Source organism: Montipora capricornis, chromosome 1 (assembly GCF_036669925.1).
Source record: "Montipora capricornis isolate CH-2021 chromosome 1, ASM3666992v2, whole genome shotgun sequence".
Taxonomy (NCBI): domain Eukaryota; kingdom Metazoa; phylum Cnidaria; class Anthozoa; order Scleractinia; family Acroporidae; genus Montipora; species Montipora capricornis.
Window position 1 is genome coordinate 19,811,486 of NC_090883.1, and position 27,913 is coordinate 19,839,398.

General features: G+C 42.4%; 1 protein-coding gene across 4 annotated transcripts in view; it reads right to left on the reverse strand.

Annotated features, from left to right (window-relative positions):
- Window positions 1–310: 310 nt before the first annotated feature.
- LOC138022039 (condensin-2 complex subunit G2-like) overlaps window positions 311–27,913 on the reverse strand; it is an 82,514-nt gene continuing 54,911 nt past the window's right edge. Inside the window, exons 24-34 of one of the 4 annotated variants that reach the window (XM_068869224.1) lie at window positions 22,711–22,842; window positions 21,740–21,828; window positions 21,387–21,477; window positions 18,531–18,630; window positions 17,784–17,864; window positions 8,560–8,669; window positions 4,865–4,996; window positions 4,132–4,226; window positions 2,248–2,348; window positions 1,942–2,032; window positions 311–428 (exon numbers count right to left, since the gene is read on the reverse strand). In XM_068869224.1, coding sequence (XP_068725325.1) covers window positions 362–428; window positions 1,942–2,032; window positions 2,248–2,348; window positions 4,132–4,226; window positions 4,865–4,996; window positions 8,560–8,669; window positions 17,784–17,864; window positions 18,531–18,630; window positions 21,387–21,477; window positions 21,740–21,828; window positions 22,711–22,842 — 1,089 coding nt within the window. In that variant the 3' untranslated portion in view covers window positions 311–361. Of the gene's footprint in view, window positions 429–1,941; window positions 2,033–2,247; window positions 2,349–4,131; window positions 4,227–4,864; window positions 4,997–8,559; window positions 8,670–17,783; window positions 17,865–18,530; window positions 18,631–21,386; window positions 21,490–21,739; window positions 21,829–22,710; window positions 22,843–27,913 lie in introns of all 4 variants that reach the window. The other 3 variants (XM_068869092.1, XM_068869303.1, XM_068869158.1) reach the window with 3 other exon arrangements.

A 27,913-nucleotide genomic window follows, 5' to 3' on the forward strand; every position in this document is an offset into this window, starting at 1 on the left:
GTTTTTTGATGAAATTAACTGTGTCACACAAGGCGATTTGTTGCAGCAACTTGTCCCCGCGACGTGTTGCAGCGACTTATCGCCTAGTGTGTCCCGGCCTTAAAGCCCCCTTAAGCAGTAAAAATTTGCACTTTCGACCGAAGAGTGTGTAGTAGTTTGCCAACACCCGCGCCCACGGCGCGGGAGCACGCAGTGACAAGTACAAAAATTCTGTATTTTAACTCTAAAAAGTACAAACTGCAGATTCTAGCGCTTTTAGGAGTGGCATCATCATTTTACAACTCAACGTTCACTCAGAAACAAAAGGGTATGGAACCGCCTCTATTTGCCACTTTTCTGCAAAGGAATTTTCTTATATGATTTAAATGACAATTTGCAGCTTGGAGAGCACCATCTGAACAACTGCTCGGGCTTCTTTAACCTCCTCGCTGAAAAAAAAAGGAAATAAAAAAAACATTCGGCTGAATACATTCGAAAGAATGGTACGTTAATGTGAAGGATGTATCTTGTTCATCAAGCGAATCATAATCATCTTTAATGTTGGATTAAGGTGGCTCCCTAGAGTATTTGCGAATACCGTCACAACAGGGCACGAGTTACTAAAGGAAACCTAATTAATTTCTCTCAAAGTTTTCCCTGTAGAGACTTACCAACATGGGTACCAATATAATAAGGCTTATTTTTTGCGTGTCAATTTTTGCAATATAGCCGTTACCATGGCAACATCGCATCTTATGACAGGCAGATATATTCCTATTTTTGGCCTAAATTCCTTAATATTTATACCTTCCTTCTGTGAATTTTTTAAAATTCTTTGCCACATTATGGAAATGATATTGCCTAACATTTTGAAGTTGTAAAAAGTCAAGGTCGTTCAGACGGTTTTGCCAATATTCTGTAATTTGTCATTTTTTCTTAATCCATTCGATTAGCTCTGGCATATTTTAACAAATATAAGGTATTTGATATGAACTGTACGTGGTGAGAACTCAGCCAATTAAAAAAAAATTCCAAAGAGAACGCGAGAAAATTAGCAATTAATTTTACAGATTTGGTCACGCAGACGTCACAAAAACCAGAAAAACACGTGCCATACTAGTGCCCAGCTTGCGCGCGGCCCTAAAACTTTTGGGAGCCTCCTTAATAAGATTTGAATGCTAGGGAGCCAAGGCAAGCGAAGTTTTTGACCGGAAGTGAACATTTCGCATGCCAGGACAGTGGTCTCTCCCTGAGTTTCAAACTAGCAATATAAATGCGGTAGCAAGAAAACGAGTTAAAAACGAAAACAGCTCACTTCCGGTTTAAGCTCCATAATTTCCTAAGACGGTGAGTGAGGGAGATACGATCTAAGGTCTGAGCTATTGTACAGTATAGCTGGGTCTAGAGTGTTGTCGTGAAAAGTAAAATACAAGTAGGACATTCTCGAACATTTCTAATGACTGGAAAATATCAATGACCAAAAGACATAGCATTTTACCAAACAAAAAAGTGAACAGTTCCCATTAAAACAGAGCCTAATGTCAAATGGTTTTGATAACAGAAAACAATCTAGCGTAAGCGTAGATCATCTTCAGTTGCAAGTCACCAGTACAATGTGCAAGTGCAAAGAAACGAATAATGCGCGCGCAAGAGATACAATGACACGAAATTAAAGCAATCAACTAAAGCAACAGAAAACCAACACATACAATAACTGTTTCTAAAATGAAAGAGTAGGCTCTGCGTGTTTTAGTTGTCTGTTGAGACTGGGGTTCTCCCAGAGGATATGAACGGCATTGTAACGTTTAACGATGTTTTAAGTTCTACATAGAAGTATATCTATTTACGTATATAAGACTGTCGGTTCATGGTGGATCGAAGCTTTCATATACCATTACTTTTTGCCCGTTTGAAATAAAACGGCAGTATTAATTTGAAAAAAAGATGGCCCATGGAACAAACCTTGTTTCCAAGTCAATGTCTTGTTCCGATACTTTGAGGTGATCAGCAATGTGAATTGCGCATGTCTTAATTACACTTGCGTCAGCAGTTGCTAAAAATAAACACGGAATTTGCAAACTAAACGACGAGAATATCACATAAGAATGACCATGCAAACAAAAAGGACGTTTCTTAAAATTGCACAAGAAATATTATTTTCATATCCTCATTGGAAACCCGGATCACATCATCTTAGGCAAGTATGGAAAATAAGCAATTTGAACGAATCAGGAGTTCGTAATTCTGTCAGCAACATTTCATACAAACCGTGAAGAGCTCCCAAGAGCCTGGTGACTGACACTGTCGAATCAACAGCGTCACAGAGTACTCCAGATAAAACTTGTTGCTTTAGCTCAAACATAAAAGATCTGGCAAGAGGAAAAAGGCAAAAAAAAAAAAAAAAAACAACGAACTAAGAATGCAACAATCATTGAATGGCAAGGAAGGATGGGTACGAACGGTTATTGGAAGATGAATTTGTTATTTCGCTAAGAATCCATTATCCAAGAGTAAGAATCTGGTGTCAGGTTTTCCCCCATCAGCGCCAGAAAAATGTCTCCTTTTTTAAAACCAAGTTTTGCGAGAAAATGTACAATAAACCTAATCGGCTAAGTCTATGTTGTACCCAATTCAAATCTCTCGGGGTTAAGATTCTTTGTGTATTGTGTTCGCATTATAATGTAGCACTCTTACTTAAATGATATGGAAATACCTGAAAACGTGTTATTCCTAGAATTTGAATCGGGAACAAAATTGAGTCAGCCGATCTGGTCTAAAAAGTGTTTTCACGTGACGTTACGGCGGCCATGTATTGTTGGTGTCCCTAAACAAAGGAGCGGCGGCCATGTTGGTGTCCCCAAATAATCCACCTGGCATAGACCGATTTCGATATATTGAAATTAGAGAGATTAAGCATGAAGTTTACGCCAAACGGAAAACTTCGTAGTGAAATTAGGGTTTTGACAAACATGGAAGAACACTGCTTGACATTAGCTAATAACTGTCCAGTTAGCACAATATATCAATGAACTTCTCAAAGGAAATAGAAAATTTAAAATGAGATAATTTTCACGCTTTTATGACAAGCAGGAGCCTGCCGTTTCCCGTAAACGTCATGCTTAATCTCTCTATTCAGTCCGAAACAAAAGCATCATCTCGAGGCTATGGGGAATAAATAGAAGGATTTGTATGAGTTTATTCCCCAGAGCCTCGAGATGAGGCTCATGCAAACGTTTTATTTTATTGCTTCGGTGGAAAAAAAAAGGTTACTGATCACGTGAGTGAAAACACTATTGCTTATTTTCCCGCAAAACTTGGTTTAAAAGAGACACTTGACGATGAGGGGGACTAGGCCAATTTCGGTAATCTTACTCTTGGGTGATTTTATCTATTTATACCGAAGGTTTTATGTAACTGGCGTTTCCATTCTTCAGGGAGACAAAAAAATCGCGACAGAGTTTTTTTTTAAACTCGCTTATCGATCTACTGCAAATACGAATAATTCTTCAGTTGGACATAATCCCATGATTTCGAGTGCAATTTGGAATGAATGGGTACGACTGTGTAAATTTATCAGAAACCAATGAAATTGGAACAGGACGTAGGGCCAGTGAAACGTTTTAGTCTTTGAAAAAAAAAAACCTACAGTACTAGGTGTCTATTTATTTCAAATGACACGAGAAAATCATGTGATTAGTTATTGACACGTCTTGCGTCACGCGAGCGCATCACGTATCCAATCGTTTTTTGTCGTCCAGGGATTGCATTTCATTGGTTTATCTGATCATGGACCATTTAGATTGCTTGATGAGTTTCCTTCATTTGCAATGAATTTTTTTTCTAAATTCAAATACCACTATTTTGCTCGGTGTTTGTAAGGAAACTACATTTCCCTACGCCAACGAGAATAGAAAATTCTTGCAATCATGTATAGCATTAGGGTAAGAACAGTGTGCCAGGGTGTCTGGCACACTTCAACGACCAAGCCCTCACCACTCAAAAGAGTCCGAACGATTTATCTATTGATAACTCACATAGCACTCGGATCTGATCTGAAGATAGGGCTCGATCGGTTTCTCGAAATGTTAGTCTCAAGACTACTCTCACCCAGACGATCTTACGACACAAATTCGTATTCCAAGAATTTCTTACCTTAACAGACCTTGTGAACTTGAAATCATTTTAATCAAGAACACGGTAAGCCTGGGCAACTCATCCTCGAGGTTTTCCCCAGCCAGTTCATGTTTCTAGGACGAACAAATTAAAGCCAGGGCTAGAAAGAAACCTAACTGTTTTTACACAATAACTACGTCGTCCTTCTCAAGATGGCGACTGCATTGTGTCACATGACCACACTGATCAGGTGTTAGCCTTCTTGACAAACTTGTTGTCTGGTTGAATATGCATATTTAGTATAATTAGGTACACAGGTGATTATTGAGAATTCTATGCGCTGATTGCTTGCAGATGAGGTGATTATTGCGCGATAATCACCTAAGTGGCCGCAAACAGTTTTGTCGAAGTGACAGACGAAGAAATTAGTTGTTTTAAAGATGCTTATTGCACCTCTTTTACCCCCCTTCCCCGCCAAAAAAACAAAAAAACAAAAACAATTTCGACTAATCATTGCTTGCAATTTTTCCTGGGACATGAAGATGTCCCAAGAGAAATCGAAAACAATGCGTATGGAAATTTTTGGGGGTAAAAGAGGTGTATTGTGGGATTTGCGCAAGTAGAGAATGCAATTATACTATGTGTTATGTTATTCACCGATGTTGACTTCGCCTTTGGCAAATAATTGTTAAATATCCAACGCTGCACTTTGTTTCTGTCATCTTAACAGTAGAGATCCAGTACAAAATGACCCGCATGTGCAAATATCTACCTCTTGTTTGATATTAGACACAATCGCAGCCAGCAGTGGAGCCATAAGGCTGATGTTTGTTCCAGTGCGGCGTCTTCCGACCTCTGTGAGCACAAGAACTTCAGCCAAAGCAGGGCGGACAGCTAAGAGGGCCTGAAATACGATCGCAATCAGTAGAACACTTGTCTCCACTGTTCTTTAAATTACATTACTCGAGCTGTGTAATGAAAAGGTCGTGCGAGTTCGTTTAGGAAATCTCTTATCAAGGTTGAATTTACTCCATCAGTTCCACTACGAATACAAACAGAAGGCTTGGCTTTGTAGCATTAGCATTTTTTTTCATATAAAATCTAGGTGTATTGTGTTTTCTCTTATGAATCAATAGGAACCACACGTCACGAAAAAGCAACGCGAAGTGTTGGAATTAAACCCACCACCAATTTTTGGGATTAGATTACCACTGCTCTACCGACTGAGCTACAAGGTCAGACGGGAGCAGGTCGTGGGAATTTAAGATGTCAATGTCACGGCAATGAATTTGTACAAGTACAAGGAGGGGTTACGTTTTTGCAAACGTTTGTACTAGTACTTGTACAAATTCAATGCCGTGGCTTTAACACCTTCAGTTCCCACGGCCTGCTCCGGGCTGACCTGGTAGCTCAGTCGGTAGAGCAGCGGTGATCTAACCCGAAGGTCGTGGGATCAATTGCCACCCTGGTCAGAGTTTTTCTCTGTCCTTGTATGGGCCCATTACCATTAGCAGGGCTAATGCTCACATGGTCTATATGGGTAGCAAACTAGCACTTCATATGACACTCTAATAGTTAAGTCAATTGAGACAATGGCTTAGACCTAAACAATAGAAGCTGTTTACAATACCAAACAATAGCAGGTTACGAGAGCTGCTATGTTGCTGCTTTGTTTCCGGCTTGGGTATGGAGCCAATCAAATTATACGTTACGAGCGCTGCAAACGTTTTTTGCCGAATTAGCACAAGGCTATGTCAGCCAAGAATAAAGTGAGGAACGCATTGATGTTTTGTTGAAATATTTAAAAATATGACGACATTTATAAGACATGTTTCGATGATACGAACACCGTTAGAACTATACATAACAAATAATTGTGATGAAGTGACAGAAAATTGAACATATTTGAGTGAGTTACAAAGTGTTTGAAACAATGAAAACCGTTGGAACTTTTAGAACAAGATGAAGCACCGCGTAGTGGTGGCTCAGTTGGTTGAGCACCGGGCTGCCATGCGGAAGGTCGTGAGTTCGACTCCGGCCGGACCAACACTCAGGGTCTTAAAATAACTGAGGAGAAAGTGCTGCCTTTGTAATTACATCCGCAAATGGTTAAGACTTTCAAGTAGGCACCGTCTCACAAATATCTTTATTGTTCATAATTGTCCTCTGGGACAATAAAGAACCCACACACTATTCGAGAAGAGTAGGGGATGAAGATCCGGGTGTTGTAGCTGTTCTTTGTGAGTGTATGGGTGGGTGGGTATAGCAGGTCCACATCAGCTATATAGCTGCAAATACTTCAACTTGCTCAAACAAATAAATAACAAACAAACAAACAACAAACAAGTATGCGTAATTTAAAACTGAGATCACAAAAGCTTAAGGCCAGTGCAAACGGCTTCAACATCCGTCCGATGTTGTTGAACGAAATGATCTATTATATGAATCATATATTGAACTGCAGATATGAACTCAAGTGAAGCTATGATCCTCGCAATTATGAACGCAATTTGGAATATTGCGTAGAGAAGCCTGAAAAATCGAGGACTTATACGGTGTTTGAACCAGTGACCTTGTGATGCCGATGAGATGCTCAAACCAACTTAGCTGTTTGGGAGTTGGTCATTTCTGGGTTCAACTGACGAACGAAATGATACATGATATGAATCATACATTGAGGTGCAGATATGAATCAAGTGAAGCTAGTTAGTAGCTCGTAGTTATGAACGTAATTTTGGCAAGTGGGTAGAGAAGCTTGACAAATTTAGGACTTCAACGGCTCATAGCTCAGTTGGGTTTGAGGGTCGCACTGGCATCGTGAGGTCACGGGTCCTGAATTGTTCAGGCTTCTCTACGCAACAAAGTTCCGAGCTTTGTTAAGTGCTTAAAGATGTGCGAGGACTTGTCAGAGGGGAGATGTTCACGGAAGCGTGTGGACCTGTCAGAAGAGAGATGTTCACGGACGTGTGTGGAAAAACGACAAAAAGTTTCGCCGATATAGCAAGCATTACAGCATGCTCAAGTAAATTTGTAAATTTGTTTATCACACATGAACAAAGTTTTCTAGGGACAGAATACTTCACCGAGAAAAGATTTCTTAATTTAAACGTAGTAAACAAATTTGACGTCAAGATTGTTACAATAATGATTAACAAGGCAATGTATTTTGTTTTGAGCGACAGCTGAAAAACGGCCCACATAAGGTAATTTATAAAAGTATTGTTTTCCTTGTGAATTAGAATTCGAGGAAGGATGTGTTTCAGTGGAGCCATGTCGGTTAAGAGCTGCATTCAAATATCGGTAGATAATTTAACAATGAGATGAACGGCATTACAGCATGCACAATTTAGTTGTGCATGCTGTAATGCCTGTATATGGGAGAAACATCTGCCTTTAGGGAAATCAAGAAATACCTCTTACTAACCGAGTTCGAGGCCCGTACTGTAACTTACGGACCGAGTTTTTTCCCGTTGATTTATGGCCCAAGCGCTTCGGCCATAAATCAACGGGAAAAAACGAGGATCCGTAACTTACAGTACGGACCGAGAAAACGGGGTTAGTAAGATATTTATTATATCTCTGAGGTTAACCGCAAGCGGGCAAGGAAACTAGTCAAAGAGAAGCGGAAGGTTCAACTGCCACAAAGAATGCCGTGCCAAAATCCCAAAAACTAAATCTTCTTGGCTGTTAAGTTTGAAATTGTTGCTTGCAAGATTCAAACAGTTTTCAGTACAAGTTTATGCAACAGAAATGACATGAAAAACTCGCTAGATGATGTTTTGTCGAAATTTTAAATTTAGCGGGCTGTACAGCGGGCCGTACTGTAGAATAGACCTCTTTCATAATGGCGGCCAAATAAATTATTCTTTTGTTTTAATGCTAATAAGCCCTACTAACCTCGCTACGATGAGCAAAGTTCAAAAGAATATTTGCTTTCAAACGAGGGCAGTAGGTCTAATTAACATAAACACAAAAGAATGTAAAGTTGGTCACCATTTATGAAAGTGGTCTATACGGCCCGCTAATTTAGCCAATTACAGCGCACGTACTATCTGAGAGATATAATAATATTTGATAAGAGATATGCTCCCAATATGCAACCTCTCAATTAAACTTTAAGACTGATAGTATAAAATAAGGGCTTTTTAATTTTGACAAAAACAACTCAAGTAATCCAATTTTTATTTGAGGGAAACATAATGACAACTCTGCACAAATGCCATAATCACTAACTTATTAACTTAATGGTCGTCTTAGGGGTTCGAATGGCTAACACATTGAATAAAACAAACAAGTTCATTATAGCATTTGTTGAAGCAGAGTTATTTATTCCTTCCTTCAAAACTGCTAGTGTTTGCAAACGGGAAGTCTGAAGAGCTGCGATGAACAAAGAGTGATGGGAGACAGGAAAACAGAGCGCGGGTTCTTGAAATTGAAAAAAAAAAAACAAAGTTGACTAGCCCTTACCTGAGGTAACACATCGCTTTCTGGTGTGTCACAAGAAGAAAGGATATCCAACAGATTTTGGAGGATCATCTCTACAGGTCCGCTTATTAGACTGACATTCCCTGCTGTTACTGTTGAAGGTGAAAAAAATAACATGAATGATGCGTGGAAAATGCATTGAAATAAGAAAAAAAAAAAACATGGGTACAACCCATCTAACATTAAGTAGAACCGGTAGATAAACTGGTGGAGCTGGAAAGGGACCTAGGAAGCTCATGCAAGGCCATCGAGCACCGCTACGAGAAAATCTGTATCTTCAAACACAAATGGCATTAAATTCATTCTAATAATTTCCACACTTTTTGAAGTAGTCGGACCTGGAAATTGTGCAGCAACTTTTCAGGAATAAATTTATTATTATTATAATCATTATCGTTATTGTTCTTCTTCTTCCTCTTCTTCAGTAGTGGTGTGGGATCGTTCACGACCCTCTTGACGATTGGAATTGGAGCAGTCTGATTGGTGGATTCAAATTTTTGCAGGACATTTAAATTTGGGTGGGAAATTCAAACGTACGTTAGGCGGGAAATTGAAAACTCAAACAATGACGTCACAGAGACGAGACCCCTCCCTTTTTGCGAACCCTTAGGGAACAGGTTGAAGTGTTTTGCGTAATCATGTTGGAAATTCAAAGTTGGGGTGTCACAGAGTACTAGTCCCCTCACGGTTCAAACGAAAAAACAAGACAGGATATTTTTTTCCCCAATCAAATGGTTTAATAAGAAAACTATATACAAAGAAGAAACCATGAAACTGAAATGATGAAAAATGAAGGTAAAAAAGTGGAGAGGGTGCGTCTCCATAAGGTAACCACTCTCCTGAGAAAAAAACTATTTACAGAAAAAATGTGAGGGTAGGTCTCCATGAGGGCAACATTGTTTCTTTAAAGGCTGATTTGGATAGTGGCTGGTCGATGAGAGGATCCCCCAGAATACAATCATCCCACCGGTCACATCCGAGTAGAGTCTCCTTAAAGTCACCTGAGTTCTGTAGTGTCACTACTCAGTTTTTAGATCGGTGGTGCAGGGCACATGCACCATGTACAAAAAGGATCCTTGGTGACATGACGGATTGAAGGGATCCACATCCAGAACAAGAATCAAGAAAGAAATCAGTTGCTCTCGTTATCACTGAGTACTGGCCAGAAATCGTGTACCCACCCAAAATTCCCTATCAGGGCCAGGACAATTCACAACCATGTCCCTTAAAATGTCACCAACACTCTGAATCTCCGCTCTTCGGGCCTTGGTCTGGGCTCGAAGCGATCGTCGACAGGCTAAGATGACTGCCGCTGTATCAGCGACTGTGTCATCTACTGGCAGGGTTTGGAAACGTTCAGACTGTCAGATGGGTTTGGGAGGTGGTGGAATCAGTTCCTCGAGTTCCGTCACCACTTTGTAAGTCATTAACGCCGTGGTCGGGGAGGCCTGAAGCAGGAGTTCGTCTAGACGATCCACGGTCTCCGTCAGGTCTGAAGACGAGGAGGTACCAAACAATTTAGGTACGCCAAGCCTTCTCTCAGCTATTGAGGCGTAGGAGGCTGGAGACTGTAATTACGTACGAGCCAACCGCCACTGGTTGTATCGATGATATGGGAGAGACGGGCATCGGTCACCATGACTTCAAGCAAACATGAACCCAGTGCCTCGCATAGTACCACAGCTTCTTTTGAAGATTTTGTTCGCTGTGGGTTCCATAATAGCGTTGGTTGTATCCTCGAATCTGTTCACGGAGGGCTTCACTATAGCGTCAATAGGATTCGCGTCATTGTTTGTGATGGGAGGGGTAGTTAAGCCAGCGTTGCTCATGAATACGTTCTCGGTATTGTTCGAACTACCCACCCTGTTGCCTCAGGATATTTTGGTGATACCATTTGCGACGTGCTCTCTGGAGCTGCTCAATGACGCCTCCATACCTGTGAGAGAAAATCTTTGTGCTCCGCAGGTACGGATAAGGTTCCCCTGAGTCTCAACAGCTCATGTTGTCGACGCCTCCAGGCCTGAACCAAGAGTTCCTCCCGACACCTCTGTGCTTGGGCAAGAAGATCCTGATGCTCTGGTGGTCGTTTATGAGAATATGTTCTGAGGTGTTCGACGTGACACACCGCTCTTTCTGTATTTCTCGCCATCTCCTCTTCTGCTCCTTGACCTTGTCCAGGTTGGCTCATTTCCGGACTTTGAGCGGAGCGAGACCCACTTCCTGACAAGAACGCATGTTAGAGAAAAAGACTCTCAAAAGAAATTTCTTCAAAGAATGATTAAAAAATTTTCCTTTCCCACCAAGAACAAAAATGCTCCGAACTCTCCCCTCCCTGAAGTTGTCCTGGGTTTTAACGTCATCCTGCACATGTATCGTATCAGATCAACAAACAGTACCTAACAGATTGGATAGCTCAAACGGCAAGACAAGAGACAGTCGATGTCAAAGTTGCCGGTTCCAGGTTGAAATTTTTTTATTATAATTATTTTTTTCCAGTCATTGACAAAAACATTTTGTTTCTTCCGTTTTTCAGACAATTTGGTGTGTTTATTATTATTTAAGGACTGTTCGAATGCTTTTTTTTATGGAAAAAAGGATGGGAAACATACCAGGGAAACCATTTCAAGCTATTTTAGAACAGCTGTTGGAAAATTAAAATCGAGAAATGGAGGTTCATGATGAACATAAATATGTGTATACAAGTTGCTTTTTGTGAGCCTGTGCTGTGTTAAATGCTACTTCAGCCCACTTTTTTTTGCATTGAACATCGCGCTAGATCATCAAGCTAAAGCTCTTATGAATGAAAATCTCATTATTGGAACCTAAAAGTTCTGAAAGACTGGTTTAAAAGGTTCTGAAAAATTCCTGGAGGGTTCTTTTTCATCCAATTGTGGTAATAATCCGAGCCATCCACAGCCTCCTCGGGAAGAAAAAAAGAAAGGAAAAGAAAAAGGATTGGGCAAACTAAACATAAACACAAGTTGTAATATTTACAAGTTTTGTTTCTTTCAAATAACTATTTACAATGTATCTCAATTGAGGCATGAACAAAAAATCCATCCACAGCCAGGGCAGCAACGAAGGTCGGACCAGTAATAGTGGCGGTGATTCCTCACACGATGAAACTGCCCACATCTCAAGCACCGGAACCAGTCTAGATTGGATCTGGGGGGCGGGTTGGTAATCTGGTGGACAGCGAAGGCAAGCCACGGACAGATGGGTAGGTTTTCTAGAAAAGAAAGAAAACGAATCTCCTTGATGACAGTCTTCAGGTGAGAGTTGTAGGCTAAACTCGCCAATCTCCTTGACCAGGGATACCATCTTGTCCCTATATTCCAGCCGTGTCTTCTTCTTTAAAATGAACTCTTCCAGTTTTGGTGGCAGAAAGTCCCAATAGTTCACCATCTTCAAATTTTGGGTCTCTTGGACTGGAGTTCACTGTTTTATACCGATCACCTTGCCTCGTTTTCAACCACACTTCCTACGGAGGGACTGGGGCAGGACTCCCTCTAAATGCCATGTAGCTTTGAGAGCCCATATCTACCCTAGTTTCAGAGGACTTTGAGGACCCATGTTTTCAACCAGACGAAAAAAAAACCTGAGTCTTACTTTAAAAAAAAAAAGACACAGGTCAGTAATAAAGGAATCACACATGAATGTCAAATAAAACAAAGTTTAATCAGAATAATGACTGTTTTACATGCGTTTGGGAAAAAATCGAAAGTGTCTAAAGTGTGGCTTGACACTGGGAGTAGAGAGGTCCTGGGCTTCTGAGGTGCTAGAAATCGTTGGGTCTGTTCGTGATTAATGTAATGGGTATCATGATCCAATCCCCTTTGACCACGCATCCATTGCACGAAATGACAACATTCCACTTGGGGACAGTGGTGATGTAGCGGGTGTTGCTCATGACCACAGGAACTCACGGATGTTAGACGCGGTAGATGGTGTAATTTCGGACACCCCAAGGGTTCCAAATCGATGTGAGGAATCCCCCAGGTGGTCAACCATCGTTGCTTGATGATACTCCTTTTGTGAGTATAGGTCGCTCGGGGTCTTGTGTTGTTTGTTGAGGCACATGACATCCATTTTTAACTCAGGCCAGATGGGACGAACTATGTGAGTAGTATGGGAGCCCGTGAATGTGAGTCGTACAGTAATAAGCCGTTTGTTGATCTTTAAGCGAGTGGAGGAGGGCTTGTAATGACTCGAACCCTTTGGCTTTCCGGTCCAATCGCAGCAACCCAGTTCTCGAGGCAGAAAGGTGGTACACCGTTTGTGGGTGACATCCGTCAACAACCAAAATTCTTCTAGGTTTATCATGATACACACGTTATCATGAAGGTGAGTCCTCTCTGTTGATGGAGTCGGAGTCTTCTTCGTCTTCTCAGAGAGGGAAGTTGAGGTTGTCAGCCCATTGAAAGAGGTAGTGATACTAATTGCAATTCCAATCGGGTTCCCAGTTCGCCAAAAAGGGGGCAACTGATCTTTATCTCTGATACAAATCTCGCACAACACTTTCTCCAAGAGAAAGTTCATGTATCAATAGCACACTTCCAACCTCACATCATTCTTTTGTAGTCCGATTGTCTTTGTATCGGAGTGAGACATTGAGATCGTCAGCTTTCAGGAGGAGGTAGTGAACAAACTGGCACTGACGACAATTGTGATCCAGGACCCAAGTTGTTAGGTCATTGATAGGTCCTTCGTCTTTTTCTTCTTTGCAAGTGTTCACCAGACAGAATCCAGCAGCAAGTCTATACGTTTACAGCACCTCTCCAAGCTCATGACAAACTGACTGTTCTGGCTGGCGCGACTCTTTACATACCAAAGGGTGTTCACGTGGACAGAAGCTGAAGACATTTTCTAAAGACCAATGACAGAGCGGTTGGAATGTTCCTGACCTTCAACGTCCTTGATGCCACTCTGAGGAACCAATGACAGGGAGGTCGGAATTTAACTGACCTTGAATATCCTTGACGCTACTCTGAAGAGCCAATGACAGAGCGGACGGAGGTAACACTACCCTCAAGAACCAACGACAGACCCTGGAATTTTACATCACGTGCTGCCGTCCAACCATAAATATGCGAAATGACTTTTATTAGTTGTCAGTTGTCTCGAGAAGAAGATGAGTACCTCTTGCCATTATGGACACCTGTCGCCTGCTCGCTATCTGTTTCAAGAAGAGAAGGAGAAGCGGGACAAACCAGCTAAACATTCTCATGCTAGCAAGAAACAAGCGGTTGTCCGCCAAGGAAATCCACTGTAAAAAAGATGTGGAGAGGGGTTAGAAAAAGCGAGAAGGGAAAAAATAAACAAGATGTAGCGGAGTTGAGCAAGCCCACTGAAACCTTGGACACTCTCGTCACCTCAGACCGACCACCACCACCGACAGAGATGGTGGTGTGGATGCCTCTCGGTGTGGAATTGAAAGAACTGTTAGAGTCAGTCCCTGATCTGGACCAGTTGCCCAGCTACGAAGAGATGATGGAACCCTTACTTCCTACATAAGGCTCTGTGGTAGTGACCCCTGTGGAGGTGAAACCAGAAACTCAAGAACACGATGTGGTGACTCCTCTTGAGCCAGCACCTAACATAGAACCTGACGCAGTCTTGGAACCCTCGATTGTGCCCCTACCGGAGCCATCCCCAAAGCCCAAGGTAACTTTGTGTCCATTCCACGAAACTCCAATAGGCGAGAACTAGACCAGAGGTGAACTGTCCTTCGGATATCTCTTTTCCTTAACCCTTTGGCGTCGTAACCGGCCTAAACTGGACAGACTCGTCAATGGGAACCCCTGGGAGTCAATGGGTTAAGAGTACGATGAGGTGTGTCCCTTTCGGGTGGTGGGTGTGGATCGAGCCTACGAATGGCTGGCTGAAATACCACAGCAACTCCATTACGATATCAAGACGCTTTTCTTGATGTGTCACCAGAACATGCCCTGCCGGTTCTTCCAATGCTTGGACTGTGAGTGGTCGGACCAGATCTTTTAGCACTAATTGCAAGAGGCCAGAAAGAATGGCAGGAAAGGAGAACGCAAGGAAAAATCCAAGGGGTTGGCCGAAGTGGACGTCCACTGAACCCTCATCAAGCCCGAAAAAGAAAGAGCTCGAAGAGGAAGAAGCCGGCCCCGTAAAGGTGATCCCAGTGCCAAGTCTGCCCGAGGAAAAGTTGCATGAGGAATTGGACAAGTTCACCAGAGAACAGCGATGGCAGGCCCATGCCAAGAAGCTCTGTAAGCAAGAATCTCTAGTGGCAGGTGTGCTGTCAATGGCATTGCAACAAAGCCGCTATGGCTCTCTTGGAGAAAACCACACTCCATCCGGGTCCCATGGGTCTCCAGGAACTGGTAATCTTGGCTCTAGCACCCTGTCTCTGCGATTATCAGATGATTGCTGTGGACTCGTATAATCAACAAGGTTGTCACCACTGTTCTGAAGGGAAAGGCATTCACTGCCCTGGTTGCCAACAGAATGAGTGCGACAATTTCATTCAGGTGTACTTGCACAAACGTTCTGCCCACATCCCGTCTCATTGCAGGCGCCAATTTTATGGGGGTGCGTGCTTTCAAAAACACCAGACCAAGACCCTCAGTGGAAAAGCATGTGGCCCCAATCAGCCATCGGTATGTGACTTGTGGCACAAATGTGCGAACTGCCAAAAACTGCTTCGTTCAATGAACGAACAAGACGACATCGGTGTGGGCACAGGGAATGCCCGTCGTGCCACGAAACGACTCACATCAATGCTTCGTGCAAGTCCCCACCAACCCTGAAGAGCTTGAGGAGCGAGCACGCACCGTTCAAATCAACTAGCAGACCTGACTCTGCTGTGAGGCACGCAACTACCCCAATGCTGCTATTGTGGGCTAGGAGGAGGACAATACCTACCACGGACTGCTACTGGTCGTTTGGGATACAGAGGCCATGCAGGTAAACGCGCTTCAAATCTTTCGTGGAATTTGAAGAATTTCTGCAATGGATGGAGGAACTCATGGAGCAGGAAACACGCTACTTCACAGCTCTTGCCCACAACTTACTTACTTTGTCGTGAGGCGTATGATCAAGTGCAAACAAAAGTTTAAGGCCACGTGTATGGGTGGCAAACTGCTGGAGCTAGCTCATTGCAAGGGTGGGTACATCCGCTTTATTGACTCGATGTCGTTCTTTGCCATGCCTCTTGCTTCCTTCACCAAAACATTTGGCTTGGATCCCAACAATTTCAAGAAGGGTATTTTCCACATCTCTTCAACACCCTTGCGAACGCCATCTATGCGAGTCCCACGCCTGAGAAAAGAGAACGCCCCTGAAACCATTGCACCTCTGACGTCTCACTCCTACGAGAGGGGTGTTTGACCTTTCATTGTGAGTTTCGTGAACACACTGGCTTTTGTCCCTTTGACAAAATGACCATTGCTGGAGCTTGCTAGTCTGCACGACTATCGCCTCATTCGCATGCCGTTTTTGCTCAGAATCATCTTGTTTGTGATGTCATTGCGCAGAATTCTATTGTCTTCCGTGACATTTACTTGCAGTGCGAAATATGTGACAAGTCCGGCATAAAGAAACACGCATTCAGCACTGGTGGAATATGATTGGTCAACTGATTTAGCTTTGGGAATACTAGAGTCCCTTCGCCGAATTCCGCAACTGTCAATCAAACGTTAAGATGAGCAGAATAAAAAAGTGAACAATAACACTAAAGATTAAAGAGCAGACTGTTGGCTTCATTGAAAGTGACATGGCAAACAATTCTTTATGTTGATATGAGTTTATTTGGTTCAACAGACCATCAGAATAGAAGTGTCTTAGAGAAAAACGTGAAACGTTTTAGTTACGCTGGCTTAATGCTTGCTTATTCCTCATGCTATATCTGTTGCCCGCTACCCAGAAAAATCTTGAAATAAACCAGCGCAATGTGTAAATATCCAATCGATGTAATATTTTTTCTGAACAACAGACCTGTAGAGTGAGTTCACTAAGCACTTTTCCGTTCATTGCCAGTTGTCTGCACAGCCTCATCAAAGAAAAATACACAAATGATGGTTTTATTGATAATGTAAATTGGCCACCGTAGAGAGATTCTAAAAGCTGATGTTTCGAGCGTTAGCCCTTCGTCAGAGCGAATCATCAAAGAAAAGGCGTCTTTCATTTTGTCTTTTGTCCATGATTTTCTAGTGTCCTAGTGGGAACGTCTTTTGTTTGTTGAAAGTAATTATTCAATTTTCGATCCGTTCAAATGGAATAAAATATATAAAAGGATCAGAAACACCTAAACCCATTCAGTTGCTTAAAACTACCTTCAACACAACAATGTTAATACGCTAAGTGAGCGGACGATAAATTTCATTATTAAATTGACTGCCATTTTCACAGCTATTACTGATTTCATGCTTAAATAAGGCGAAACATGGCCATTGTTCATAGAGGCCGAGCTTAGAGTCATTAACATGCACGCGCGAGGTTCAAAATGAATCAATTCAACTCCCAAAGGCCCTTAGGACGGCGAGGAATCAAAGAGAAAAAATGTATGTTTCAGAAATGCTGGATTTGATACTACTTCCAGACATCGGATTCCCTTCATATGTTGCATGCACCCTTTATATTTTTTAAGAAAACATATCCATATGCAACCCAACGTGTTGACATCTTCATTTAGAAGAAATTCAGTTTCAAAGTTATCATACAGCTATTTCCCATATTCAAATTTACCCAAAATAGGTCAAGTTGAACACAAAATTGATACAGTTTAACGAGATGGTACCGAGTCAAAAATGGTTGTTATTTTATTATGAGAATTTCTTCTTTAAAAGCCATATGCAACCCTTTCCAAATTTTATATAGTTAAGGTGTAACAGAGTAAAACGCAGGTCGACCTTTCCCTGTTGCGGCCATTTTTCTTTATTGTCTCCTGTCATTTGTCGTCTCGGCCTTTCAAATTTAGTGCCATTGCACCCGTGAATATCCCGGATGTGTCATACAATTCTGCGTGATGGTAATGATAATGTTTTCACTAAAGGAATTCCACATAACCGTTTTCGAGTTTTAAACTCCTGATAAACTACAGATTTCTCCTAAACACCCTAAAATAATGTGACATTTCTCCTTCAAAATGCTGTTTTCCGCATGTGCAATAACCTTCGCAGGCTGGAGAGAAATTATCTGGTGTAAGGAGACCACACTTGATGACCCACACTTACCGTCTGTGAGGAAAATACTGTGCGCTGCTTGATAAAGAAGTTTGGCGAGTTGGGGCAGAAACTTCACTGCATTGCAACCTGCTGGCACAACCGTGAAACCATGAGGACTACACAACCGTATGGATCGCGGGAAATTCCACAAATCAGTGACACGTATCAAATGTACATGTCAAGTGCAAAGAACTCGTAAATTAGGGAAACACGATAGTGGGAAGCTAGGAAGTAAAGCTTGTACGGACGTCCCACATGGAACAGCCCCTTGTGCACGATCACGAATAGCCAAGTTGGTGGAAAGAACAATAGCATAAAAGCCTTTAGGGAATTTCACTCTATTATTTTGCAAAACTTGAGCTACATTTTTCTGTTTTTGCACTAACATGGGCGTCTTATCACATGAGTGACATCAAAGAACGTCAGGTAAAAAAGACAAATGAACAAACTAAAAAACCACACAAAGAAAAGTAAAAGCGTTTTGGACGGTTGAAAAAGAGTGTGGACATGATGGGCTTTCTTGTTTTGGACTATCCAAATTATTCTGAAGACAAAAATAACCAAATGGCTAAAATAAAGGCATGCGCTTTCTGTAAGCGTCGTTTTCTGAGGAAACATTTATTTTTTTGAGGTACTAATCCAATTGTGGAATAAAACAAAGGTGTCCTTAGCCTTGCTTATATTCACAAGATGAGCGAATTTAGAGCAATTCAAGAGTGCAGTACGAACTGAAAAAAAAAAAAGACAAAAGATTACCGAGATTAGCAAGAGAGGTCGTAAAAACTGCTGTTTGAGTGTAAAATTTTTCTTGTGCAATCCCAAGCAGAATCATCTCACCCAGGCAAGTTAAAATGATCTGTAAGGAAAGATAATTTACAAATGAGCCCACTGTGGTAGTACTCTAATATATCTAGGACCCTGTTCAGACTAGTCCTGTGTCTGGCGCCCAAGCAAAAGGACTAGGCTGAACAAACTTTTTTCATGATGTGACCAGCTTGCCCAATATGTTCCACTGCCACTATGATTCAAAGTTGATATAGATACCATGTAAAATCATCGCTAACATATATCATCCAAATGATCTTACAGTACCGCCTGAAAGTATTGACCCCTTTACCGCGTCACCCTGTCGTGACTTTCCCTCGGTATTCCCACGGTAGGCCAATTTTCTGCCGAGGGAAATTTACAGCTAGGCTCTGAAGTTGGTTCTGCGGTAGAGTTGCAAAGGGTTTCCGTTAACTTCGTGTTTCAATAAGCCAGGTTATAACGTTGAAATCCCACCGAAGAACAGAAACTGGACAAGTTTTGGCTGTAAATTGTGAACAGCAAAAGAGGATCGAAGACGCTAGTCATGGACCTTGGTGCGAAGAATATATCCGTAGCCAGATTCCGACCACATTTGAAACCTTCTTTGCGACATATTTTGCTGGCAGTGATTATTTTGAAGACTTCTTGTGGACTGTTCATTCGAAGGTTCAGTGACTCGATTTCATTTATGCTTGTCCCGCTTCCGTGGACTTTGCCGTCATCACATTATTAAAGTTTTATTCGTTTAAGTTTATGCGAGAACAAGTCCGCTTGCTTTTTGCAGTTCAGTGTACAGAACATTTATTATCTCGATATCCTGCAGCCAGAGAGGGTTTTGACAATATATACAAAACTGAAAGCTTACATGTTCAGGGTCTGGGTGACTGGCTCTTGCAATGCCCGGTTGAATGGTATAAAACGTTACTATTGTAGATTCACTTCAAATTGACTGAAAAGTCGGGTTGCTGGTCACGGAGAATTTTCAAAACACATTCAACATATACTCGAAAACCTTGCATGACCAACCGTTTGTTGCTCAAAGTAAGACTTATGCAAATATTATTCATGCAGTATTACTTTCCAACTTGTTGAGAGTAACTAAAGAGAAAAACATTCCAAGGAAAGAAACCAGGATATCAAACCCCTGAAGTTGTCGATAATTATTTGATCTCAACTGATAAGATTGCTTTTGTGCTCTGGTTAATATTTGATCATTGGTGCATATCGGCATGGCTTATGCAATTTTATTGCTGATGAAAGCAATGAAAAAAGAAACCGTTCTTAAATTATTCGTCGACCGGTACGTTTGGTCTCAGAATAGCACCGACAGAGGCTCCAATGCCTCGCAAGAATGTATTAATTAAAATTGAAATTTGACAAGTATAACAATAATATGTGAAAGGAATACTTGCTTTTCACCAAAATGGCGATGATGAAACGAAGACAATCGCCCAAGTTTGAATTGAGAGTCTCCAAATGAAAAAAGGTCAGACTTACACGAAAAGAGATGCAAAAAAAGAGATACAATCAATTTTTTTTCGAAACCAAAGAAATTTCTCACGCACACATACAGTATTACAGCCTCTATAACAATGAGTGTTTCGTTGGTTGGATAATACAGCTGTCACTTAAAATGTAGTTAACAGTATCTCTGTTTCTTTAAAGAAGTCTTTGGCTTTTCATTATGTAAAGAGTATAAAATTTGAGTCCTCACGTAAATCGCCCACTTTCTCATTTTGATTACAATTTCTTGCATTAAGAATCTTTTCTTCACACCATGAGATCTAACATTTGACAGTCTTTCGCTTATTTCGCAAGTGCAACAGATCATTGTTCTTCCCTGCGGCAAGCCTCGTCTTTTCTCCCCCGGCAAATTGCACCTTGGTTTTACCGAGAGAAAAAAATTTGCATACCTCAGTGGCGTGCAACCACTACCCGCGGCAAAGACGAAGTATTGCCTCGTCCCTAGGGGTCAATACTTTCAGGCGGTACTGTATAACTTCATACTTGTTAAACTCCCAAGCCCACCATTTAATACAATTCACTAACCGGAGTTGTAGGAAATTAATAGCAGAGAGCTTAAGAAACAACAGCGGTGAGAGCAACATCAACGTGGCCACAAAACAATGATATCATTGGTTAAAAAACACGTGTAACACGGATTTTAATACATATTTCTGCAGGCTTTGCATAACACGGTGGGCAAACACGAGGGGCAGGGACATGTTGCATCGACAAAAAGGTGTGTAGTACACACTGAGGTGACACATATTTGGGTAGTGCAGCGGGGACATAAAGCAGGGACAAAATCACAACATGTGCACACACATGAAAATGTTGTAGGGACATGTCCCCTCGTGTGAGCTGATACTTTTATAATTGTGCAACACCAATCTTTGGGTGAATTTGTCCCCGTGATGTGTCCCAGTCACACGTGTCCCACGTGGGACACGTCGTGGGGACAAAATCAACCCAAAATTGGTCCAGTGTATAAGGGAACTACATTTACCTCCCCTAACAGATTGGTTAAAGCCTTTTCGAAAAAACAACGAGACCAATGTTAAACCAGCCATTACAACCTTTTACTAATCGAAATGTAAGAGTTATGAGAAAACATCTTCAACAGACTGTGTGTGTATGGGAGGGGGGAAGGAGCACACCAGGAAAAAAATAAAAATAGACCACAGGACCCTACGTTTGAGCGTACATGTAGGTCTCTCTGCTTCTTCAAAAGTTTCGTTCGAACAAAAAAGTAAAGAGGAAGTAAACAATGAACAACAAAAAAACCAAAAAACCCAACTGTACCTTGACAAGTTGTTTAACTAGGGAGCTGGCTTTCTCCTGTTCCTCGTGCACTCGTTTCAGATTCTTTGCGGTTGCATTTTGTAATGATGTGCTGAGGAAATTTCTAAAATACCGTTAGATGTAAAAATGAAAAATTTGAAATGAAACGCAATGACAACAAAGCTAGGCATCTAATATTTTCTTTGAAGGTTACAATGCCAGTGAAGTCAATAACACCCACAGGTGCCGAAAATAAACTTCTCTTGTTAACTTTTAAGAGACTTTTTTGAGAACAAACTGGTTGTTGTTCACGACATCCAGTGGAATAGAAACCTTCAAACTTATGTGGTAAATGACGAGTTGAAGAAACTAACCTGCTGATGCTTGGCAACAATACTCTATCAGCCCAAACTAGAATATTTTCCATCGCGACCATAGCACCCCCATATTCCTCGTTCTTTTCCTGCAAGAGTATGCAATAGAGAAATTTGCTGTTGTTTGTTTTGTGGCAAGGCCTTTGAATAAAGAGCAAGGCTGGAGTTTATTGTTAGCCTTTTCCTAATATAAATGTCATTGGTTTTCTTATGTACCTAAATCACAGCTAACTAGCATCAGAACAGCATGATTTGTAAAGTTTGTATCGTAGCTCAGGTCAACTGCAGCCTCTCGCATTCATTCCAAGTCCAGGTAATGAAGCACTGGTAAGCAATGGATCTTTGAAATTGGATGCAATATCAACGAACCATTACACCCAAGAGTCGCTTGAGGCCCCATTTTCCAAGTCGGTTGGGTAACTATGTTGGTCACAAAAAATGCGTGTCCAATTAAAACACGATTTGACGCTTTTTAGCTATAAGCTCCTTGATATTTCTTAAATTAAAAAAAAAGTTTGGACCAGTGTATTGCCTCCACAATTCAAAGCTTATGCATATTTTAAACAGAAGTGAGAGCTTACACCATGGACTGTATTTCAAGCTATTTGATAATTTTGAAAATGCCGGGAATTCTCGAAACAAAAGCCATCATTGGGTATACCATGCAATGCCACTTAAAATCTGAATTCGACCGCCACATTCTCATTAATGAATAATGTTTTTTCCAACTTTAATTTCTTGCACTCGTTCACACAAACTCAACTGGGAAAAAAAGCACAGCCGTAGCCCAAAGCACGGCTTGTGAAAACGAGGTTAGTCATGCAGAGGCTTTTCTTTTCTCTTGGCAATCTTATGGAACAGGAAAGTACACCATGATTTGGTGGGCCTCCCGCTGTATAAAATACTGTCCCATAATTGCCCATTCACCATTCACAGTGCATATGCTATATGATAGAAGTCAAATTGCTTACCATATGATGCAAGTGAATCTCTATCAAGCAGTAAGACTGAAATGCTTTTTGATAGAATTCTTCGTCACTCGAAGACACAGACAGACTCTCACGTGGTGAATCACTTGATGTTAGATGAGATTCAATAGTTGCCTTACAAAAAAATAATACAAAAATGAAAAACACAATTCGCCCACAGTGTACATACAATATCATCATCAATCCAATTTTGATCCAGGTTTATCCCGGGAAATGGGGCTGGCCAAATTTACCCCTATTGTCAGCAATCTTTCTAACTTCCACTCTCCATCTCGCTCGATTCATGTCGACCTTTTTCTCCAAACCAAAGCTCTTGCTCTCCTTCTCCACTTGGGTCTCCCACGTCTTCTTTGGTCGTCCTTGCTTCCTCTTGCCCTTCACTTCAAACTTCCATCATCCCTCCTCAACACATGCCCGTACCATCTCACTCCATTTGCCTTTGCCATCTGAACTACTGTTTCATTCAATCCCAACGTCTCCATCAGGTCCTCTGTCCTCTTTTTCTCCATCAGTTTTGCACCACACATTGCTCTCTCAGTCCTTCTCAAAACTGCTATCTCATTTTCCCTCAGACACCGTCTCACTCTCATATAACATCGCCACTCTTACACAACTCCGATAAACCATTTCTTTCACCTTAAGCGAGAACCTTTTTGAGTTCAGCAACTGTCCACATTCCCTGAACTTCACCCAGCCGATTCTTGCTCTTGCTCTGACAGCTGTCTTGCAGCCACCACTTGCATTCACCCTATCCCCCAAAAACAAAAACCTCTCACCATTTCCACCTTTTCACACAACTCCTCCACCGGTTCCACTAATCCATCAGCTTCCTTCTTGCATCTCCCACACACAAAATCTCTCCCCAACCTCTAGGTCACCCTCTTTACTTTCGCACATATTCCATGGATCCATTTCCCACATTTCACACACAACACTGAATTTGCCATTACTTGCTTCCCACAAATACCACATGGATCTACCTTACTCACAGACACTTCACCCCACTCACTACCACTTTTGTCTTCCTGAGGTTCACCTTCAGCCCCTTGCTCTCGAATGCTTCCTTCCATTTCCAGAACGTCTCCCTCAGTCCCTCCATCGTCTCACTCATCAAAACCAAGTCATCTGCATACAACATCTCACTCATCAAACCATTTCTCACACTCTCCGTAACCATGTCAACCACAATTGCAAAAACCATCGGCGACAACCAGGGGTTTCAACAGAAGCCGGTTACCGGCCGTATACTGCCGCCTGCTTTGCTTTGCCACTTTTGCTAGTTTGCCTTGATTTTCACTAAAAATGCTATCATAAACTTGTCAAACTGCCGCCTTCAATGGGCTATCATGGACGGCTATTTCAGAAGTTATTGAAACCCCTGGACAACACGGATCCCTGATGCACACCAACTTTCACGTCAAACTCCTCGGACAACTCTAGCCCAACTCTGACTCTTGTCTTTGCACCTTCATATAAACTCATCACTGCTCTCACCATTGCCTCTGGTATACCACTCTTCCTCATTGCCCACTCCAATACCTTTGTTTGGACCTCGTCAAATGCCTTCTCCAGGTCACAAAAGCACATATACAACTTCTCCTATTGTTCAAGTACTCCTCTTGTAACCTCCTCAAAATTAACACTGCATGTATCGTTCCTTTGCCTGGCATAAAACCGAATTGCATCTTGTCCACTTTCACCATACACCGCTATCTCCTCTCAAGCACCTTTTCTACAATCTTCATTGCATGCTCTAGCAACGTCACCCCGCTATATGCCCCACACTCATTGCATCCCCTTTCCCCTTCAAAATCGGTACCACAACACTCAGTGCCCACTCACCTGGCATTACTCTTCCATCCAACACACCCTGACACAGCTCTACCATCATACCAATCCCGATCTCCCCACTCGCCGCTATCATTTCAACACTTACCTCCGAGGGTCCAGCAGCCTTTCCCGCTTTCATTTCCCCCATCGCCTTCACCACTTCCTTCCCGACTAACCCTCTCAAATGGCCCTTCCATCAAGTCTGCCTCTACATTCTGATTCCCACTCATACTCTTCATTCATAATTCTTTCCATGCGCTCTTTCCAGACTTTCCCTCTATCTTTCTCACTGAAATTCAGCCTACCGTTGCTTCCTCTCATGCATCTTCCTCCCTCAACATCTATCCCATCCTTTTTCATTGACTTCACAAGCTTCAACACCTTGTTTGGATGCTCACTCAGCCCTCTCAGCCGCCTGTTTAATTGCTTTTGCAACCACCTTCTTTGCCCTATTCTTCATGTTCTTGCATCCGGCCTTGTTCGCCTCAACCCCACTTTTACACATCTCCTTATGTGAATCGTTCTTTCACCCTATTGCTTCCTTCACGTCCTCGTTCCACCACCATGTGTCCCCTTGATCTCTCCTCCCTTTCTTCTTCCCACATACTTCATCACATGCCTTTAACACCCCTTCCTTAAAACATTTCCACAAGTCCGTTGCATCAGCGCTTACCAGCCCTCCTACTCTTCCTTCAAATTTTGCCCTTGTATCACCTTCCTTCAGCTTCCAAATCTTCCTTCTTCCAATCGATTTCTTTCTCACCACCTTCTTCTTAACCAGATCCGTGACCACCAACCTGTGCTGAAGCTCACCTGGGATGACCTTCCCACCAGTGCAAAGTCAATCTCTGTCTCATTTTCCCCTGCCCTGTACCTCACTTTTCTCTTCTCCCCTGTTCTGAACCATGTATTTGCCACACACAACTCCTTTTCATCACAAAAATCTAACATCTTTCCTTCAACATTTCTCTCCCCAATTCCATTTCCTCCATGCACACCCTCGCCCTGAATGAGTTTCCCAACATGTCCATTAAAGTCACCCATACCCAATACTAGGTCACCCATTTTGTGCAGATCCCACTCACTCCTCAAATCATCATAAAAACGCTCTTTCTGTGCACCCGTTCTGCCACTTTGCGGACCATACGCACATATAATTTTCACCACTCCTTCCTCAAGTGCGATCACTTCCGTCATCACTCTGTTGCTCTTCCTTCGAACCTCCACAACCTTCTCACACAGCTCCTCCTTCACGAAAACCCCCACACCTCCAGTATCATCACTATTCCCAGACCACCACAACTTATATCTCCTACCCTTCACACCCATAAACCGCACTCCTTGTCCTCTTCACCTCACTTCCTGTAGACAACACACATCCATCCTCCTCTTCCTCAGTTCCTCACACACCTCTGCACCTCTCCCGCTCATACTCCCTACATTCCAAGTCCCCACCCTCACCCCAAGCCGCTCATTAGGCTTCCCACCATTCTGCAAGCAGTGCTTGCGTGGCTCAGGGTCAGGGGTTGCACCTTTCTGTTTGTGGTAGGCAAGTGCAGCCCACCCCAGCCTTTGGGTTGGCTGGTGCCCATGTTTTTATGCTGTCATCACGAGGGTTTTATTAAGGGGCACTGGGATAGGACAGGTTGGTGCCTTAGCCTACAACGTGAATATGGATGCTCCCGCCCACCAGAGTCTTGGGTGGCACCTTTGGCAAGTGCCAACAACACCCCGGCAGGTGTCCTGTAGATCAGCAGCACAGGCCCGGTTGTCATCCTGCTACTGCTGAACAACGACAGAAGAGATTATGATGGTCCAAGGAGGATAACAAACGGTTGTTTGAATGTTACATCGGGATGAACCAGAGAGGCAAGGGTACAGAACAAGATTGCAAGACCTGGGGAAAGCCTGTAACATCAACAACAAACTAACGACGTCACTGAGCACAGATTGGCTGATCAAGTAGGCCAAATTAAGAACAAGAAGTGGCTAGAGACGGTGGAGCAAGAGGAAATAGCAATACGAGTAAGACTTGAACATCAGGAGATTGAAACTACAGAGCTCCATGCCACAGCTACACCAGACTATGAACATCAGGAGACTGAAAGAGAGAAGGATTAAGCGGAACATCAAAACTTGGAGAAAAGAACTGAACAAGGTTAAGGAAGTCCGAAGAGGAAACATGAGACTGAAACAAAGAGAGAGGGAAAGGGTGAACAGAAAATATCATCTTGAGGAAAGAGGCACTTTGTATGTCTCAGGCATGTTGAAACAGAAGATCAAGGCAGGTGGAGTTGATCTTGTTCAAGGGTTCTGATTTAAGAAACTGACTGGACTGCACACTAGATTGCAAGAATGCTTGCAAGCCTGTATATGTCAAGGGAATGTGCCAGAGTGGATGGTCAGGTGAAGAACAGTTTTGTTCCAAAAGAAAACAGCGAAGGGTTCCCAGGCCAGCAACTACCACCCTATTGCCTGCCTACCCATGATGTGGAAGCTCTTGACAGGAGTTATGGGAGAGGCGTTATACCACCAATTGGATACGAATGGACTGCTAACAGATGAACATAAGGGGTGCAGGAAGGGATCCCGAGGAACTAAAGATCAATTGCTTGTAGACAAGGAAATCCTGAAGAACTGACGGAGAAGGTTGACAAAGTTGTCAATAACTTGGATAGACGACAAGAGGGCATATGATATGGTGCCACATTCATGGATCCTGAAATGCCTGGAGATGGTTGGGGCAGCCAAGAATATGATCTCTATAATCAGCAACAGCGTGGTGAACTAAAAGACAGTATTGACATCAGGAGGGATGGCTCTCGGGTAGATGGACATTAAGTTGACCCTACTACTACGAAAAATGAGCGCTGGATACAAACTGGCAAAAGACATGAAGGCCATTAACCACCTACTGTTCATGGATAATCTGAAGTTGTACGGAGCTAGCAAAGATCAACTAGACTCACTTGTTCAAGTAGTAAGGATCTTCTCGCAATACATTAACATGCCGTTTGGGCTAGACAAGTGTGCTGTCCTGGAAATGAGAAGTAGCGGAATAGAACTACCCGACGACCAGCATATCAGGGAAATAGAGGCAGAAGGCAACAAATACCTTAGTAACTTAGAGTTCGACCAGACGCTGAACACCAAGATGAAAGGCAAGATAACATCGGAGTATATCAGAAGAGTCAAGATGTTGTGTAGATCAAAACTCAACCCTACAGTGCAGGGATTATGGACTGGACAATGGAGGAGGTAGCCAACATGGATAGAAGAACTAGGAAGATCTTGGCAATGAATAGCTGTCTGCACACCAGGAGTAATGTTGCGAGGCTGTACCTGCCGAGAAAGG